A 16,479-nucleotide genomic window follows, 5' to 3' on the forward strand; every position below is an offset into this window, starting at 1 on the left:
TGACCTGCTGTGTTTTTGCTGGTGCCTTCACTGTGTTTTTGCTGGTGCCTTCACTGTGTTTTTGCTGGTGCCTTCACTGTGTTTTTGCTGGTGCCTTCGCTGTGTTTTTGCTGGTGCCTTCGCTGTGTTTTTGCTGGTGAACAGCAAAACCAACCTCAAAGTACTTTATTATTTAAGTGCACTAAAAATATATATCATAAGGCCTTACTTTGAGGGCCTAGTTTTTCCCTAATAGAGTGGCCACATCAGGCCTGCAAGTCACATTATGCTGTCTTGCAAAGCAATGTTTAATTCCTATGGTTGAATAGTGTAGCATTAAAATAAACAAACGACTCAGGTCAAACATACTCATGCCACAAAGTCATTCACAACTCTTTCTTAATCTTTTCTGCAAATATTGTCTCCATGCCATACCCTCGCACTCTCACAAAACGTATTCATACTCTGTTCATCTCTACTCTCATGGTCTATCTGTTTCCCTAGTTTCTCTCTCTTTACTTTTAGAAAAAAACTTTTTCTGCAGTTTCATTGTTCTGTAAACCACAGGGCTGGGCTATGATTGCATGAGACAGAGACAGGAAGAGCTTGTGTCTGAGAGTCTGTTTCTGTATGAATGTGTGAGTGTGTGTGTGTGTGTGTGTGTGTGTGTGTGTGTGTGTATATATATGGATGTGTTTTTTGCATGAGTGCATTTCCTCTCTCTGTCTGCACCGACGGTGTCCTGATCCATTTCCTCCTCACCTAAAGTTGCAAGGTAAGTGCTCTACAAAATAACTTTAACTTTTAACTACTTTTTCCCCATTTCCCTTATTTTCATTGTCTTTCTTTTCTCCACAATTTTTCCTAGGTACTAGGAATCTGAGACGGAACAATAAAACTAGTCACACTTCGCTTGCCTCACTCTTTCCATCCCTCCCTCTAACTCTCCTTCCCTCCATCCTCTCTCAATATCTCTATCAATCATAACATGTTTAGCTATCTCTTTATTCTCCTCCCTATTTCTCTCTTTCTGTTTCGAGATTGTTTATGGACTCTGCTCTGCACGTAGTCCTTTATCACCTGTCTCAATGTAATTATTCCCCTTGTATTTCATCCCTCTCTACTTCCCTGCTCCTCTCCTCTCACCTCATTTCTTTCTCCCACACGCGCACGCACGAGCATCACGCACACACACACACGTGGCAAATTGCTCTCATATCTCCCTCCGACACTCCCTCTGTCTGCCTGTATTTTGTCCCCGCTCATATTTCTACCTCTGATTAAAAGCGCATGAATGATCTGATTAGCTTAATGACCCCAGTATCCTATCTCTGACGCCCATTTCTCTCTCTATCTCTCCCGCCATCCCTATCAATCTCCATCTGACTTGAGGCCATAGGCCGCTCTGCTGCTCAGGGCCAAAGGCCTACATTAACATTTACATTTACGCCATTTAGCAGACGCTCTTATCCAGAGCAACTTACAGGTTCCCTGTCTCTTGGGCTACGTCCCAGTTCTCTTATATTGCCTCCTTTCCTTGCACCCTAGTTTCCTTTCCTTGATCACTGATCTGGATGGAAGAGACTGAATGGGAGATGCAATGGGGACCAATTGTCCTGTCTTGTCCAGTTCATTCTAATCAATGCTCATGAGAGACGAGACGAGGAAAGGAGGGTGTTAATTTGTTCATGGTCAGGGGCAATCTACAAATTGCCTGTCGCGTCAGAATTAGCTATCTGTCAGCGTTAGGACACATCTCTTCCCTCTCCCTTCGTCTCTCCCTCCCTCCTTCCTCCCCTGGCCCACGGAAAGTGTCTAGGCAGTTGAGAGGGGAGATGGGGGAGGCAGTAGAGGGAGAGAGTGGGGAGGAATGCCACAGTAGGCAGGCCCAGCAGTCACGATTATCACCGTGGTGTTTAGCGTTTGTCAGGAACCCGACTCTTCCCCCACAGAGCGCCCTCGCCATGGCCGCTCAGATCACTCCCCAGGCTCACATTACCTTCCTCATATAAGCTAACCAGGTGAGGAGCACCAACACACTCCTCCTCACCCAGGCCCCCTGAGTCCACTCACACACACAGTCACGAGCGGCCATCAGGCAGAATGGAGCTGGAGTCAGGTGCGGTGCCGGAGCTAGCCGAGGGGATCATGCAGTTAAGTGGACCGGGGATTTTTCCTCTTCACGACTCTGTCTAAGCATTGTAACCCTGACGCCTTCCGTCGCCCGCCCGCAGCCCTTGTGTGTGGGGGTTGGTGGTGGCTATTTGGCAGTATGTGTCCTACCTAGGCTAGCATGTGTGTTATATTTACTCTCGCTCTCTCTCTTTTTACCCATTACTCTTTTTCTGACAGGTTACTTTTAGTAGCTTGTTTTGTTTTGTTGACTTGATTCTCTGGTTTAGTTTTTCATCTGCTTTGCTAACTGGATTTAATCAGTCAGTTCTGTTTTCACAAGGGCCTAATAGCCTTGCTGCTAGATAGCATGAGAGTTTAGCTTCTATCCTCCTCACTGGGATCCTGCAATCCCTGCTGAAAAAAAAGCTGGTCCATGCTGGTCTATGCTGGTTCAGAATGGTCAAACTGGTATGGCAAAACCATGCCCATGATTTCCATATTTCCCAGCATGCTCTATTTCAATATATGTTTTGTTTGTTGTGTTTTTGCATGTACATTGATTCATTCATTAATGAGTCGTATGCTACACAAAGATACATAACATACATGTTTCTAAACTAATCCAATCTGTTAGTTGGATTTATTGCACCCGTTACTGAAATGGTTGTTCCAGTTTAGATGGTTTAGGTAGTCTCTCTCATTCCACTTTCTAACCCTGGTAGTCATTCTACATTTAGCTTGTGGGTGAATACAAGTTACAATTGTTGGATATCCCCACTCTGGCTGGATTCCAATAGGAATTATACATCACTTTGCAAGCCAGCATGATGTGACTTGCAGGCCTGATGTGGCCACTGTATTGGGGAAAAACTAGGCCCTTAAAGTAAGGCCTTATGATCTATGTAATGCACTGTCTTGAATAATGAAGCACTTGATGGTTTTGCTGGTCACCAGCAAAAACACAGCCAAGGCACCAGCAAAAACACAACAGGGCACCCCCCTATGCTGGTCTATGCTGCTGTTTTCAGCAGGGACGTGCATGAACTTCCTTGCCGGCACTTCCTTATACCTAAATCATTACCTGTGATGTATAGAAAGTTATTGATTCAGGTTTAGTTTCACATGTATTTTGTGTTTGTGACACAGTCTCAACAGTATTAAGTGACTCAGCTCTAGTAGCATCAGGAAAGGGTTTAGCTGATCCTTTAACAGGCTTTAGGCATGTGTTGTGTACCTCTTCTGCTTTGTGGCCCACAAACACTCAAACACTGTCTAACCACATGTGAAATCGTTCTCAATTGAGGAAGCAATTATGAACCTGTTGACCTATGTGCTCACACCAAGTTATGAAAGAGCGAAAGGCTGCTGTTGCCATATCAGTGTATATGTATTTTATCTAAAGACGAATCAAGGATGGCGACCGGCGAGTACTTAGCGTGTTTGCGCCACTTTCTTTTTTTTCCCTCTCTCTCTCTCTCTTTCTCTCTCTCAGTAAGAACACTCAGTCGATTGTTAACCACGGTAAGCTCTGTGTGGTTGTTTGGAGGGAGAGAGTGAGTCATAGTTGCAGTGTCCATAGATGCTGATCAAAACAGCCATGTTCTTTGTCTCAGGGGTGGGGCTTTAACTTCAAAAAAGTTGCAGACTCAAGACGTTTGTGAGTGCTCGAAGCCACTGACTCGATCCATGACCTCTCATCGTCATGTAACCTTTTACGATGGGCAATGGTCGTGCCAACCCAATTCAATCCCACTTTATCAGTACTGAGTTTTTTCAGTGGCGCCTGTATAACTGAAAAATGTCAACTCAATGCCATGCCAAGAGTTTTTACAGCTTTAGTAAAAGCAACATATTTTTTTATATTTTTTTTTATGAAGACGTGTTTTGTGCATGCACTGGATTGTGAGAGAGCGTTTTCGTTTCTTTGGGACATATTTTTCCTAAATGTGTCATTGCCATTAAGGACTGGTTTCTTTCAAGGTTACTCAAAACCCAGGCCATTTCCCTTCATGCTAATATTAAAAATATAGAGTGGAAACCATGACAAGTCTTTGCCAGTCTGGCTCCCACTTCACCTGGTAGTTACCTACAGTGTAATTATAGTGCAACTACACATGTTCTGTGAGAGTTGGGTGAACTCTTTGGTGAGTAGTGTTATTGTAACGTAGTGTACTTACCACAACTATAATACACCATCGAACCTGCTTATTACCCATAGAGCCCTTTGATTGATTTGTTTTAGGTGTAACGTTACTGGATTGACAGTGAAGCAGCCCCTTTAAGACAAACAACAGGACATCCAGTTGAATGAGGATAGACCATACAAAACAATCAACATAGAGCTCTGTTTCAGGGTGAATAGGTTCTAAACGATAAACATCGATGCTACCTGTCTCCAGTGATATTCCACCTGCCTTCCATTTTATACACAAACAAAGGTCTGCCAAAGGACATTGGCCACGTTTAGTGTAGTCAGAACAACTGTCTAAGGCCAGTTGACTTGAGTGTAGCCTGTACAACATCCAACCTTCATTTACCCTGGAGTATGACTCTATCACTTACTGAATCGGATTGCTACAGGGAAATGGCAACGGCAGAAGTACTATGAATCGATAAAGCTGTGTATATTATAGCTTTGGAAACTGTGGCTAGAGAGAGACAGAGAAGAGAGCCCGAGAGAGCTACGAGAGAGGGAGAGATATTTAGTTCAGTGTGTGCATGTGAGACTTGATACGACTCGCCCTCTAGACACACCCTCTTTTGTACAACCACAAGTGTTGTATGGGTCGGTTTGCCTGCTATGTTGTCGTATTACACAACAATGATGTAACCCATCTGCCCCTATGGCCTTCATCAAGCAACTTGACCCCTCATTTTGCGTCCTCTCTTCTACTCATTTCCACCTCTTTCTCCCTGTTTCTGTCTTCCGGCAGAAATAGTGATTGTTATCATGCTGTGGTTAAATGAGTTGTCACCCATCCACTCCATTCTCTGTCTGTTTTCCAATATGGAAATCGGTGTTCTTGCCAAGTGAAAGCAATTTCCCTTAGTTGACTGTTTCTGCCACCTCCAGCGGCAACAACTCCCTATCTCCATTTGTTTCATTTCATAGCAAAGAAATACACCCTTTCTCACAGCCCGGAAAATACAACAGACTCCACTTACACCCTTTCTCTTCCAACTCTCCCTTCCCCAACTCTACCATTCATGTATCCTCCACCCTTACCTCCCCTGACCCAGTGCAGAATGCTCCCTTTCCAGACAACCACCCTCCCCCATAATCCTACATCCTACCTACCATCCATCCATCCCCCACCACCATCACATCCACTGACCCACTCTCTCCTCTGCTTCTTCCCAATGCAGAATGTTCCCCTGCCAGGCAGCGCCGGGCCAGTTTGGACCAGAGACACGGGAGCCGGGGCTGAAGGTGTGGCGGGTGGAGAAGATGAAGGCGGTGCTGCTGGAGCCGGCTGAGGTGGGGGCCTTCTTCAACGGAGACTCCTACCTGGTGCTGGAGCACAGGGGGGACCAGGGGGCAGACCTGCACATGTGGATAGGTGAGGTTACGTAAAATGGGTGCGTGTTAACAGTGCCTTCGGAAAGTATTCAGACCCCTTGACTTTTTCCACATTTTGTTACATTACAGCCTTATTCTAAAATTGATGAAATAAAAAAACATCCTCAGCAATCTACACACAGAATCCCATAATGACTACGTGAAAACAGGTTTTTAGAATTTTTTGCACCTGTGGTAGATTCAATTGATTGGTCAGGATTTGGAAAGGCACACACCTGTCTATAAGGTCCCACATTGAAGGTCCCCAAGAGAACAGTGGCCTCCATAATTCTTAAATGGAAGAAATTTGGAACCACCAAGACTCTTCCTAGAGCTGTCCGCTCAGCCAAACTGAGCAATTGGGGGAGAAGGGCCTTGTTCAGGGAGGTGACCACAACCCGATGGTCACTCTGACAGAACTCCAGAGTTCCTCTGTGGAGATGGGAGAACCTTCCAGAAGGACAACCATATCTGCAGCACTCCACCAATCAGGTTCATCTTCCAACAGGACAACGACCCTAAGCACACATCCAAGATAACGGAGGAGTGGCTTCGGGACAAGTCTCTGAATGTCCTTGAGTGGCCCAGCCAGAGCCCGGACATGCACCTGATCGAACATCTATGGAGAGATCTGAAAATAGCTGTGCAGCAACGCTCCCCATCCATCCTGACAGAGCTTGAGAGGATCTGCAGAGAAAAATGGGAGAAACTCCCCAAATATAGGTGTGCCAAGCTTGTAGCGTCATACCCAAGAAGACTCAAGGCTGTAATCGCTGCCAAAGGTCCTTCAACAAAGTACTGAGTAAAGGGTCTGAATACTTATGTAAATCTGATATTTCAGTTTTATATTTTTAAATAAATTAGCAAAAATGTATTAAAACCTGGTTTTGCTTTGTCATTATAGGGTGTTGATGACGGAAAACAGCTATTTAATAAATTATTGAATAAGGCTGTAATGTCACAAAATGTGGGAAAAGTCAAGGGATCTGAATACTTTCCGAATGCACTGTATATGTCAAATAAGTAGTGTCCAGAGTTTCTACTGACCAGGATCTGTATTCACATAGCGTGTCAGAGTAGGAGTGCTGATCTAGGATCAGGTTCCCCTGTCTTATTCATTATGATCTAAAAGGCTAAACTGATACAAGGTCAACACTCCTACTCTGAGAGGGTCTGGAGATTTTGCTGGTCAAGTCACATGTTCATGAGAAACTCATGAGGCCCCACTAATAAGGTACTGGGCATAAAAACCTGCAGAACAATGTAGTAAAATACTCCAACACATACCCTTAATTGAAGTACAATGCTTTGATCTATATGGATATTTGCCAGAACTTCAATAGAAAAGGTGTAGGAGCATTTGAGTGTGCTACTCAACTAACTGTTATGGAATGGGTGAGTTGCAGTCATCATAGGCCATAAGGAGGACGAGGACTATCTGTGTACATTAGAAAGTAGATACATGTAAGAGTGGGATGGAAAAGGATGCCTCAGTCTCTTGGCATAAGAGCCCTCTATTATCTTCCATGGATGGGGCCTCGTAAGCTCGTATCCAGTACTGCTCTGTGTATCCAAACTACTAGCCAACCCATTGTGTACACGCCTAATTAACCTCCTTGCGGTTGAAAAGCTAATAACCCGCATGCGTTTAGTGATGACACACACGCCACGACGCTGACCCAACGACTGATTATGTGAGGACGGAGACTAAGACTGATGGATGGAAGGATGATGAGAGAATGGGGGGGAATAAAAGAGGAGAAGAGCTCCCCAGGGGAAAGGGCTGGGTTCTGTGTGTGTGTTCATAAAAAATGCAGTAGGGCTGTTATAGTACTCAAATGTGGCTGTTGTTTCCAGCATGTATCCGGTGCTTAGGTGACACTAAGCCAATTGTCATTGCATGGAAGAGGGCTCCCCTCAAAAAGCACCCCCTCCCCTCTCTCCCTGGCCTCTCTGTCGCTCGTGACCCCTCCCTCCACCTCTTACATGACCCCTCCCTATTTTGTCTTTATTTACCTGTCACTCACTCACTCACTCACTCACTCACTCACTCACTCACTCACTCACTCACTCACTCACTCACTCACTCACTCACTCACTCACTCACTCACTCACTCACTCGCTCACTTGTTTAGTCTATGCACCCCATTTCACCCAACCTCTCTCTCCCTTTACCGCCTGACCATTCTCTTTTTTGTAACTCTCCCCCTTTTCTCCCTTTCCCTACCTTCACAACCCCCCCCTCTCTCTCTCTTCCTCCCAGGTGAGAAGTCATCTCGTGACGAGCAGGTGGCGTGTGCCATGCTGGCTACCCAGCTGGACAACTTCCTGGGTGGTGACCCCATCCAGCATCGCCAGGTCCAGGGCTACGAGGCCCCAGAGTTCATGAACCTCTTCCCCAGGGGGGTCAGCTACAAGGTGGGCAGGAGGAGGGAGGATACTCCTAGTTCATGTTTACTGACAACACAAGGTCCCAATCCTATCTTGAGAAATGCATGTGTATGGGATTTTATGTGCAAACTTTCCCATGGACATCAATGTGTGATTTACTGTATCTGGAACTTTGTAATCCGTGTGTTTCCCACATTAGATTTGGGCCCACTATGAGTAATGCATGTTTATCCTAACGTGTTAGGAGTGAGTCCTATATTGCCAGTAAATGTAGTGTTTTTCCGGTAGAAGCACTACTTTGCATAATTTCATCATATGCTGCTGATTTCTTACCATATCATTCCATATCTCTCTCTTTGAAGCGTTAGCCAGTAAAACCCCAAATACTTCCTGGTTAGATACAGATAAGAAGAATCGACCATAAACAACATTTTCAGATTGTTACCGTTCTCTTTTCTTCTTTCTTTTCCTCTCTTCTATTACTTTTACTCACTTTCTCTCAAAAACACACATACGTACGCACGCACACTCACACGTGTAGGACGGTGGTGTGGAGTCGGGTTTCAGGCGGCCCCAGGGTGGGTCAGGGCCGGTCCACAGGCTGTACCAGATCAAAGGGAAGCGCAACATCCGTGCCAAGGAGGTGGTGCTGAGCTGGGAGAGCTTCAACAAGGGAGACTGCTTCATCCTGGACCTGGGAGAGGTGAGCTAGAGGGAGAGAGAGAGGGGGAGAGGTAAAAGGGGAGAGAAGGGGCAGGGGAGAGAGGGGGAGAGGTGACAGGGAGGTGGAGGGGGAGGGGGAGGGGTGAGAGCAAGGGTGGGGAGAACATGACATTGTTGCCTTGCCAAATCCAAATGTCCAATTTCCCCTCATTTAGTGATCAATAAAGTAGGCCTAATGAAATAAAAAAACATGTCTGTTTATGTCTTTAGACCATATTTTCGTGGATCGGCTCGCAGGCAAACATGTTTGAGAAGCAGAAGTCGCGTGAGATCGCTAGCCTGATCCGCGACACTGAGAGGCACGGTAAAGCACGCATCACTGACATCAGTGAGGGAGAGGAGACGCCGGAGATGCTCAAGGTAAAATGGCCGACATAGTCCTTTCCTCCCAAAGCAAATTAAAACAAAGTCACAGACCTAGAGACTTGTCAATCCTCTAATGTCTAAGCATATTTAGAGACTTTGATATTAAGGTATAGGAAGGTAATGGGTCTGTAGTTAGTCAGACATGTTACAATTTCTTCCATTCTGTCACAAACTAGTCTACTCACAAACACTTTTGTTTTGTGGACTGAGGTTGCTGACATGATGTTGAGGATCTAACTGACTTAAAAAATAAAAAATAAACCTCACCACAATCCATGTTCCACTCTGCCATGTGATTGACAGGTGCTGGGACCAATGGTAGAGCTGGCAGAGAGCACTCCAGAAGAGGACAGTCAAGCAGACGTCTCCAACTCCGCCTCCCTCTACAAGGTGGCTGGACATTACAATTCTATTATTAAACAGTGGTGTGTCTCATGAAATGTTCTATTGCATTACAACAGTACTATTGTAAATGGATAGCTCACCCCATTTGAGGTATTTTGGAACAGCACAGCTAGCTATACTTTGGGTCTCTTTTTTCCCCAAGAGCAAACAAGGTGAACTAGTTCACAAATGAACTAAAAGTCATGGCTGGTGTTGTTGTCCTCCACAGGTGTCCGATGCGACAGGTAAGATGAAGCTGACCAATGTCTCTGAAAAATGCCCATTTGCCAAGGACCTTCTGATGCGTGAAGACTGCTTTATTCTAGACAACGGGGCCAATGGAAAGATCTTCGTCTGGAAAGGTGAGGAAAACATGTGAACCTCAACTAACATATTTCTGCTCCATGAAATGTATCCCTAGAATAAGTTTTTCGATATCCAACTAGATATCCAGTGTCTCATTAAAAACAAATTTAATCAGTGTTTGTATTGAATAAAGTGAATTGACATTATCATGGTGAGACCTTACTGAGACCTCTATGGGTTAGACTGAGGTGAGACGTTATCCCACTTGTTATGATTGACAGGTATGGGAGCCAATGCAGAGGAGAAAAGGGAGGCCTTGAAAATGGCAGATGACTTCATCCAACAGATGAACTACCCCAGGATGAAAACACAGGTGAGTCAAGCATGATCTCACAAATGACAAAAACCCAGACATTATTTTCTTATTGTCCACCCATTAAGTCTACCCAGCAGCATAACGTCAGCAAGTGATAGCGTCATGATTTTATTATACCTGAAAACAGTAGAATTTGCATATTTAAGTCCAGTAAGTCAAATTCCATGTAAGTCTTCCTCCATTATAACATTGCACTGCGCAGTGTGTTGTGTAACCACCAGGTCATGAACCCAGTGTCATAAATGCTTTGTGTGTATATTGTAGGGTGGTTTATGTGTATATGATGCACTAGATAAACAGTTATGGCCGGGTAGTCAAATCTCTGCATTGTCTTACAGGTGGAGATTCTACCACAGGGGAGGGAGACGATCATCTTCAAGCAATTCTTCAACAACTGGAACTAAACTACAAGGGTTTTCAGAAAGGGGTCTCAATTAACTGTTGCACTCCTAAAATATAATGAAATAACAACCTGGAATATAAAAGGTCTCAATCAATGTTTAAAAGTCTTCTCATAAGGAGTGAAAAAATCTCAAATTCAAGAACATTTTTTTTTTTTTATATGTGTTTACTTATATGTATATATTTGTAAGGTACTGTACTCACAGACAACAACTGTTTAGTCATGCATAGGTCAAATTAACTCAAAATAATGAGAGCATTTATAATGATGTCACACCAAATGGATCCCTAAGTCACTACTACTGGTTCTGACTGGGAAGGAAAACATGTGCTCACTGGTCTTACTGGGCTCTGTTAGTGGTCTTATTTAAAGCCAAGATGATATTCCACAAAGCCTATAAAGTGAATTTGTTTGCTTTTTTTTTTTACATTTGTTTAAGAATTACAGGGACATATTCAAATAATACCTGTAGTAGATTATGAAAATAAATGGAAACTGAAAGAACCCGTACAGAGCGTGGCTTCGTCAACTCTCACAATGACATTGTCTGCGTTCCAAATGGCACCCTATTCCCTATATAGTGCACTACTTTTGACCAGGGTCCAAAAGGTCAAAAGTAGTGCCCTATGTAGGGAATAGGGTGCCATTTGGGACACAACCGTTGAGTGACTAAGTTTTTATTAACTGTGCCTATTCTCCCCTGTTTGTTTTCCTCACTGGAATAATCAATCCATTTTGACCTTTCACCTGCATGGTGAGAAGTTCCTTGGTTGTTTCACTTAACGGGTTAACCCCACCTACACCTGAGGGATTTAACCTTCCATTAACGTTAACCTCCAGGGGCTACTGTTGGGGTCGACAGAGATAGCCTATGTTTATGTTCTTAAAATGTGTATCTAGCTAATGACTATTGTCTTTGACTGGGGACTGATTGTCTGTCCTGAAGTGGAGGTGACTGTTGGTTTCTGTTGCAACCTGGAGATTATTAAGCTAATATTGACCTTTATTCCTTTGATGTGTGCGATCAACACTCAAAACTGTAAAAGGACCCCCTTCCAATACATGCACCCACACACTCACACTATTACGGGTCTTTAAGGCCCGCACAGACTGTACGATTTTGCCATCCCCAAACAACATTTCCACGTCGTGGGCAAATTCTTAGGTTGTAAACGATTGTCGGACATCTTGGCTCATTCAGTGTGACAGGGTCTAGGTCTGACAATTAAGTACCATTACGTGTGATTGTAGGCTCCAACAAAGTTCTGTCAGTGTCTGAAATGTTGAGCCTTTATCATGTGGTGTGGCTGATGTTACGAGCCTTTCCCGGTGACAAATAGGAACACCTCCGGCACTGAGTATGCACACAATAATACGATTGTTGTGAATAGTCCGATTATTAAAATAGTTTGATTTAAACATTTACTTGCTTTGCAAGAAAACGATTTCCTAATAATCTTGTTTACATGACACATCTGAAATCAGGTTACCTGATGGGACTTTGATAAATTCACAAAATCGCTAATCCAAATTAATGTTCTACCACAGCAACCATGTTATTTTTGGTAAGCATATTTGATTCTGACATATAAGGTTAGTAAAATGCATACTTTTAGTTTTTCCAAATTCAATTAACTTGTGCATAAGCATAGAGGAGGCTTGAGCTGCTGGTGCTGGCACATGTGCAGATCAAATGCACCGCTGCAGTTGATGCAGCCGCCTAAATCGGCTGACGTAGGTTCCCAAGCCAACCACAGAATGTGACGACCAAACTGAAGCAAATTGCACAATCTGTCCAGGTTGATCTCAAGAGTTTAATTTGGGAACATCGCACAGTGTGACATGTAATTATCGTAAAAGACTGAATCCGACGTACAGTTTGTATCATAAAAGACTGAATGCGACGTACAGTTTGTATCGTAAAAGACTGAATCCGACGTACAGTGTGGGAAGGCCTTAACCCCTTTCTGGGCCATTCATTACGACATTTCACCTGGCAAACCAACTATTAGACACTAATTCCCAGTTCTAACTATTGGTAAGTAATTCAGGTGTGATCATGACAGGTCAAGATGATGCATGACGCAAAGAACCATGCAAGCTCTCACCTTTGCATTCATATCTATCAAATTTATGATCGCTATTGCCTTTTGTCTTAGCAACAGCAGGGCAATACTAAGCAGCAACAAAGTTCAGATTGAGTTTGCCAACCAGGCAGATTTATGGTTGTTTATTCAGAAGAAGAGAGATACCAAAACTGTTAGGGCCTACATGAAGCTGTCCCAACAGCAGAGCTTTCTTTTCAGCACCATGGAGTGAATCCTTACCACCGCTACACCTGGCTATCAGCGGAGCCTTGTCTGGTAGCGAAACTGTTCATTCAGCCTAAATTACTGCCTTTAAAAAAAAATATAGCTGATATGGCTGACTTGCTTAAACAAATTTGGTTTCTACTGACAATTGAGATGTACAAACTATGGCATAAGGGGACGACAAGCGGATAAGGGGCAATCCGTAATTTCGATTAAGACGTTAATGAGCGAGCTAGGACAGATATAGACAATATAACTATTTGTTCAGCACTTTTGAAATGTACAGAGACAGAATTCAAAAGATGAACGGTTCTTACAGTATTCTCCCTGTACAGCAAGTCAGAACCGTAGGATAAACAAAGGATGCTTATATGCAGACAATGAAAGCTCTTACAATATTTGATGATTACATTTCTCTAAAGCAAGCTATAGGCTACATGTGCACCACCAATTCTGAAAAGTAGACACATTTACGAGGGGAAAGGGACCAAATTATTAGGGTGAGGCACATGGGCAACTAACAGCTTACTACACAACATACCCTTAGTATTACTTTTTTAGCTACAGTATACAGTTGAAGTCGGAAGTTTACATACACTTAGGTTGGAGTCATTAAAACTTGTTTTTCAACCACTCCACAAATTTCTTGTTAACAAACTATAGTTTTGGCAAGTCGGTTAGGACATCTACTTTGCGCATGACACAAGTAATTTTTCCAACAATTGTTTACAGACAGATTATTTCACTTATAATTCACTGTATCACAATTCCATTGGGTTAGAAGTTTACATACACTAATTTTACTGTGCCTTTAAACATCTTGGAAAATTCCAGAAAATTATGTCATGGCTTTAGAAGCTTTTGATAGGCTAATTAACATCATTTGAGTCAATTGGAGGTGTACCTGTGGATGTATTTAAAGGCCTACCTTCAAACTCGGTGCCTCTTTGCTTGACATCATGGCAAAATCAAAAGAAATCAGCCAAGACCTCAGAAAACAAATTGTAGACATCCACAAGCCTGGTTCATCCTTGGGAGCAATTTCCAAACGCCTGAAGGTACCACGTTCATCTGTACAAACACTAGTACACAAGTATAAACACCATGGGACCACGCAGCCATCATGCCACTCAGGAAGGAGACACGTTCTGTCTCGTTGAGATGAACGTACAGTGGGGGAAAAAAGTATTTGATCCCCTGCTGATTTTGTACGTTTGCCCACTTGCAAAGAAATTATCCATCTATAATTTTAATAGTAGGTTTATTTGAACAGTGAGAGACAGAATAACAACAAAAAAATCCAGAAAACGCATGTCAAAAATGTTATAAAATGATTTGCATTTTAATGAGGGAAATAAGTATTTGACCCCTCTGCAAAACATGACTTAGTACTTGGTGGCAAAACCCTTGTTGGCAATCACAGAGGTCAGACGTTTCTTGTAGTTGGCCACCAGGTTTGCACACATCTCAGGAGGGATTTTGTTCCACTCCTCTTTGCAGATCTTCTCCAAGTCATTAAGGTTTCGAGGCTGACGTTTGGCAACTCGAACCTTCAGCTCCCTCCACACATTTTCTATGGGATTAAGGTCTGGAGACTGGCTAGGCCACTCCAGGACCTTAATGTGCTTCTTCTTGAGCCACTCCTTTGTTGCCTTGGCCGTGTGTTTTGGGTCATTGTCATGCTGGAATACTCATCCACGACCCATTTTCAATGCCCTGGCTGAGGGAAGGAGGTTCTCACCCAAGATTTGACGGTACATGGCCCCGTCCATCATCCCTTTGATGCGGTGAAGTTGTCCTGTCCCCTTAGCAGAAAAACACCCCCAAAGCATAATGTTTCCACCTCCATGTTTGACAGTGGGGATGGTGTTCTTGGGGTCATAGGCAGCATTCCTCCTCCTCCTCCAAACACGGCGAGTTGAGTTGATGTCAAAGAGCTCCATTTTGGTCTCATCTGACCACAACACTTGTCACCAGTTGTCCTCTGAGTCATTCAGATGTTCATTGGCAAACTTCAGACGGGCATGTATATGTATTCTTGAGCAGGGGGACCTTGCGGGCGCTGCAGGATTTCAGTCCTTCACGGCGTAGTGTGTTACCAATTGTTTTCTTGGTGACTATGGTCCCAGCTGCCTTGAGATCATTGACAAGATCCTCCCGTGTAGTTCTGGGCTGATTCCTCACCGTTCTCAAATACTTTTTTCCCCCCACTGTACTTTGTTGCGAAAAGTGCAAATCAATCCTTGAACAACAGCAAAGGACCTTGTGAAGATGCTGGAGGAAACAGGTACAAAAGTATCTATATCCACAGTAAAATGAGTCCTAAATCGACATAACCTGAAAGGCTGCTCAGCAAGGAAGAAGCCACTGCTCCAAAACCACCATAACAAAGCCAGACTACGGTTTGCAACTGCACATGGGGACGAGGATCGTACTTTTTGGAGAAATGTCCTCTGGTCTGATGAAACAAAATGGAACTGTTTGGCCATAATGACCATCGTAATGTTTGGAGGAAAAAGGGGAGGCTTACAAGCCGAAGAACACCATCCCAACCGTGAAGCACGGGGGTGGCAGCATCATGTTGTGGGGGTGCTTTGCTGCAGGAGGGACTGGTGTACTTCACAAAATAGATGGGGAGGAAAATTAAGTGGGTATATTGAAGCAACATCTCAAGACGTCCGTCAGGAAGTTAAAGCTTGGTCGCAAATGGGTCTTCCAAATGGACAATGACCCCAAGCATACTTCCAAAGTTGTGGCAAAATGGCTTAAGGACAACAATAACTCAGTTACACCAGCTCTGTCAGGAGGAATGGTCCAAAATTCACCCAACTTATTGTGGGAAGCTTGTGGAAGGCTACCCGGAACGTTTGACCAAAGTTAAGCAGTTTAAAGGCAATGCTACCAAATACTAATTGAGTGTATGTAAACTTCTGACCCACTGGGAATGTGATGAAAGAAATAAAAGCTGAAATAAATCATTATCTAAACTATTATTCTGACATTTCACATTCTTAAAGTAAAGTGGTGATCCTGACTGACCTAAGCCAGGGAAATTTTACTATGATTAAATGTCAGGAATTGTGAAAAACTGAGTTTAAATGTATTTGGTTAAGGTGTATGTAAACGTTTTGGTGTTTTAGATGGGCATTCCTAAAATTACATTTCAGGCGACAGTGTAGGCTATACCTCAGTAATCACGGACCAACGCCTACGCCTTTTGGATGTATTTTAGGGGGTCGATCAGCTTTAATATTGCAGATAGATTGTGGCTTCCATCACTGTAATTGTCTGCATAATTTCCAATCCCCCATATATATTTTTTTATATTTTCCTTTATTATTTTCCCCTAACCCTATCAAGCCTCCCCAAATTGGTGTACACTAATGGGCAATAACACTTAGGCTTCTACTTCCAGCTTCTACATACTATATACATTTCATGGACACAGTGTATTTTACAATAGTTATCATTTGTTTGTTTTTAGTCCCATCCTTCAGCTCCCCTCAACCCCACCCATCTATCTCTGAACACCATCCAGTTTTGATTTCTATTTGCCATATATTTT

General features: G+C 43.5%; 1 protein-coding gene across 2 annotated transcripts; it reads left to right on the forward strand.

Moving 5' to 3' along the window:
• Positions 1-600: 600 nt before the first annotated feature.
• Positions 601-11,106, forward strand: LOC106577552 (macrophage-capping protein). 2 transcript variants are annotated; one of them, XM_014155680.2, is made up of 9 exons: positions 601-754; positions 5,461-5,654; positions 7,917-8,071; positions 8,586-8,747; positions 8,978-9,127; positions 9,437-9,523; positions 9,747-9,879; positions 10,105-10,196; positions 10,538-11,106. In XM_014155680.2, the coding sequence occupies exons 2-9, from the start codon at positions 5,462-5,464 to the stop codon at positions 10,601-10,603; spliced, it is 1,038 nt and encodes a 345-aa protein (XP_014011155.1). In that variant the 5' UTR covers positions 601-754; position 5,461; the 3' UTR covers positions 10,604-11,106. The 2 variants fall into 2 exon arrangements, with proteins under 2 accessions (XP_014011155.1, XP_014011154.1); XM_014155679.2 differs by lacking the exon at positions 601-754 and adding an exon at positions 1,998-2,132.
• The last annotated feature ends 5,373 nt before the right edge of the window (positions 11,107-16,479 follow it).

This window comes from Salmo salar, chromosome ssa18, assembly GCF_905237065.1.
Source record: "Salmo salar chromosome ssa18, Ssal_v3.1, whole genome shotgun sequence".
NCBI classification, from domain to species: domain Eukaryota; kingdom Metazoa; phylum Chordata; class Actinopteri; order Salmoniformes; family Salmonidae; genus Salmo; species Salmo salar.

Bases quoted from the DNA above. Each gene is read 5' to 3' on its own strand.
- LOC106577552 (XM_014155679.2), top strand. From the start codon at position 2,083: ATGGAGCTGGAGTCAGGTGCGGTGCCGGAGCTAGCCGAGGGGATCATG. The intron at 8,072-8,585 runs GTGGGCAGGAGG...TCACACGTGTAG, and splicing joins CCAGGGGGGTCAGCTACAAG to GACGGTGGTGTGGAGTCGGG. The intron at 9,524-9,746 runs GTGGCTGGACAT...TGTCCTCCACAG, and splicing joins ACTCCGCCTCCCTCTACAAG to GTGTCCGATGCGACAGGTAA.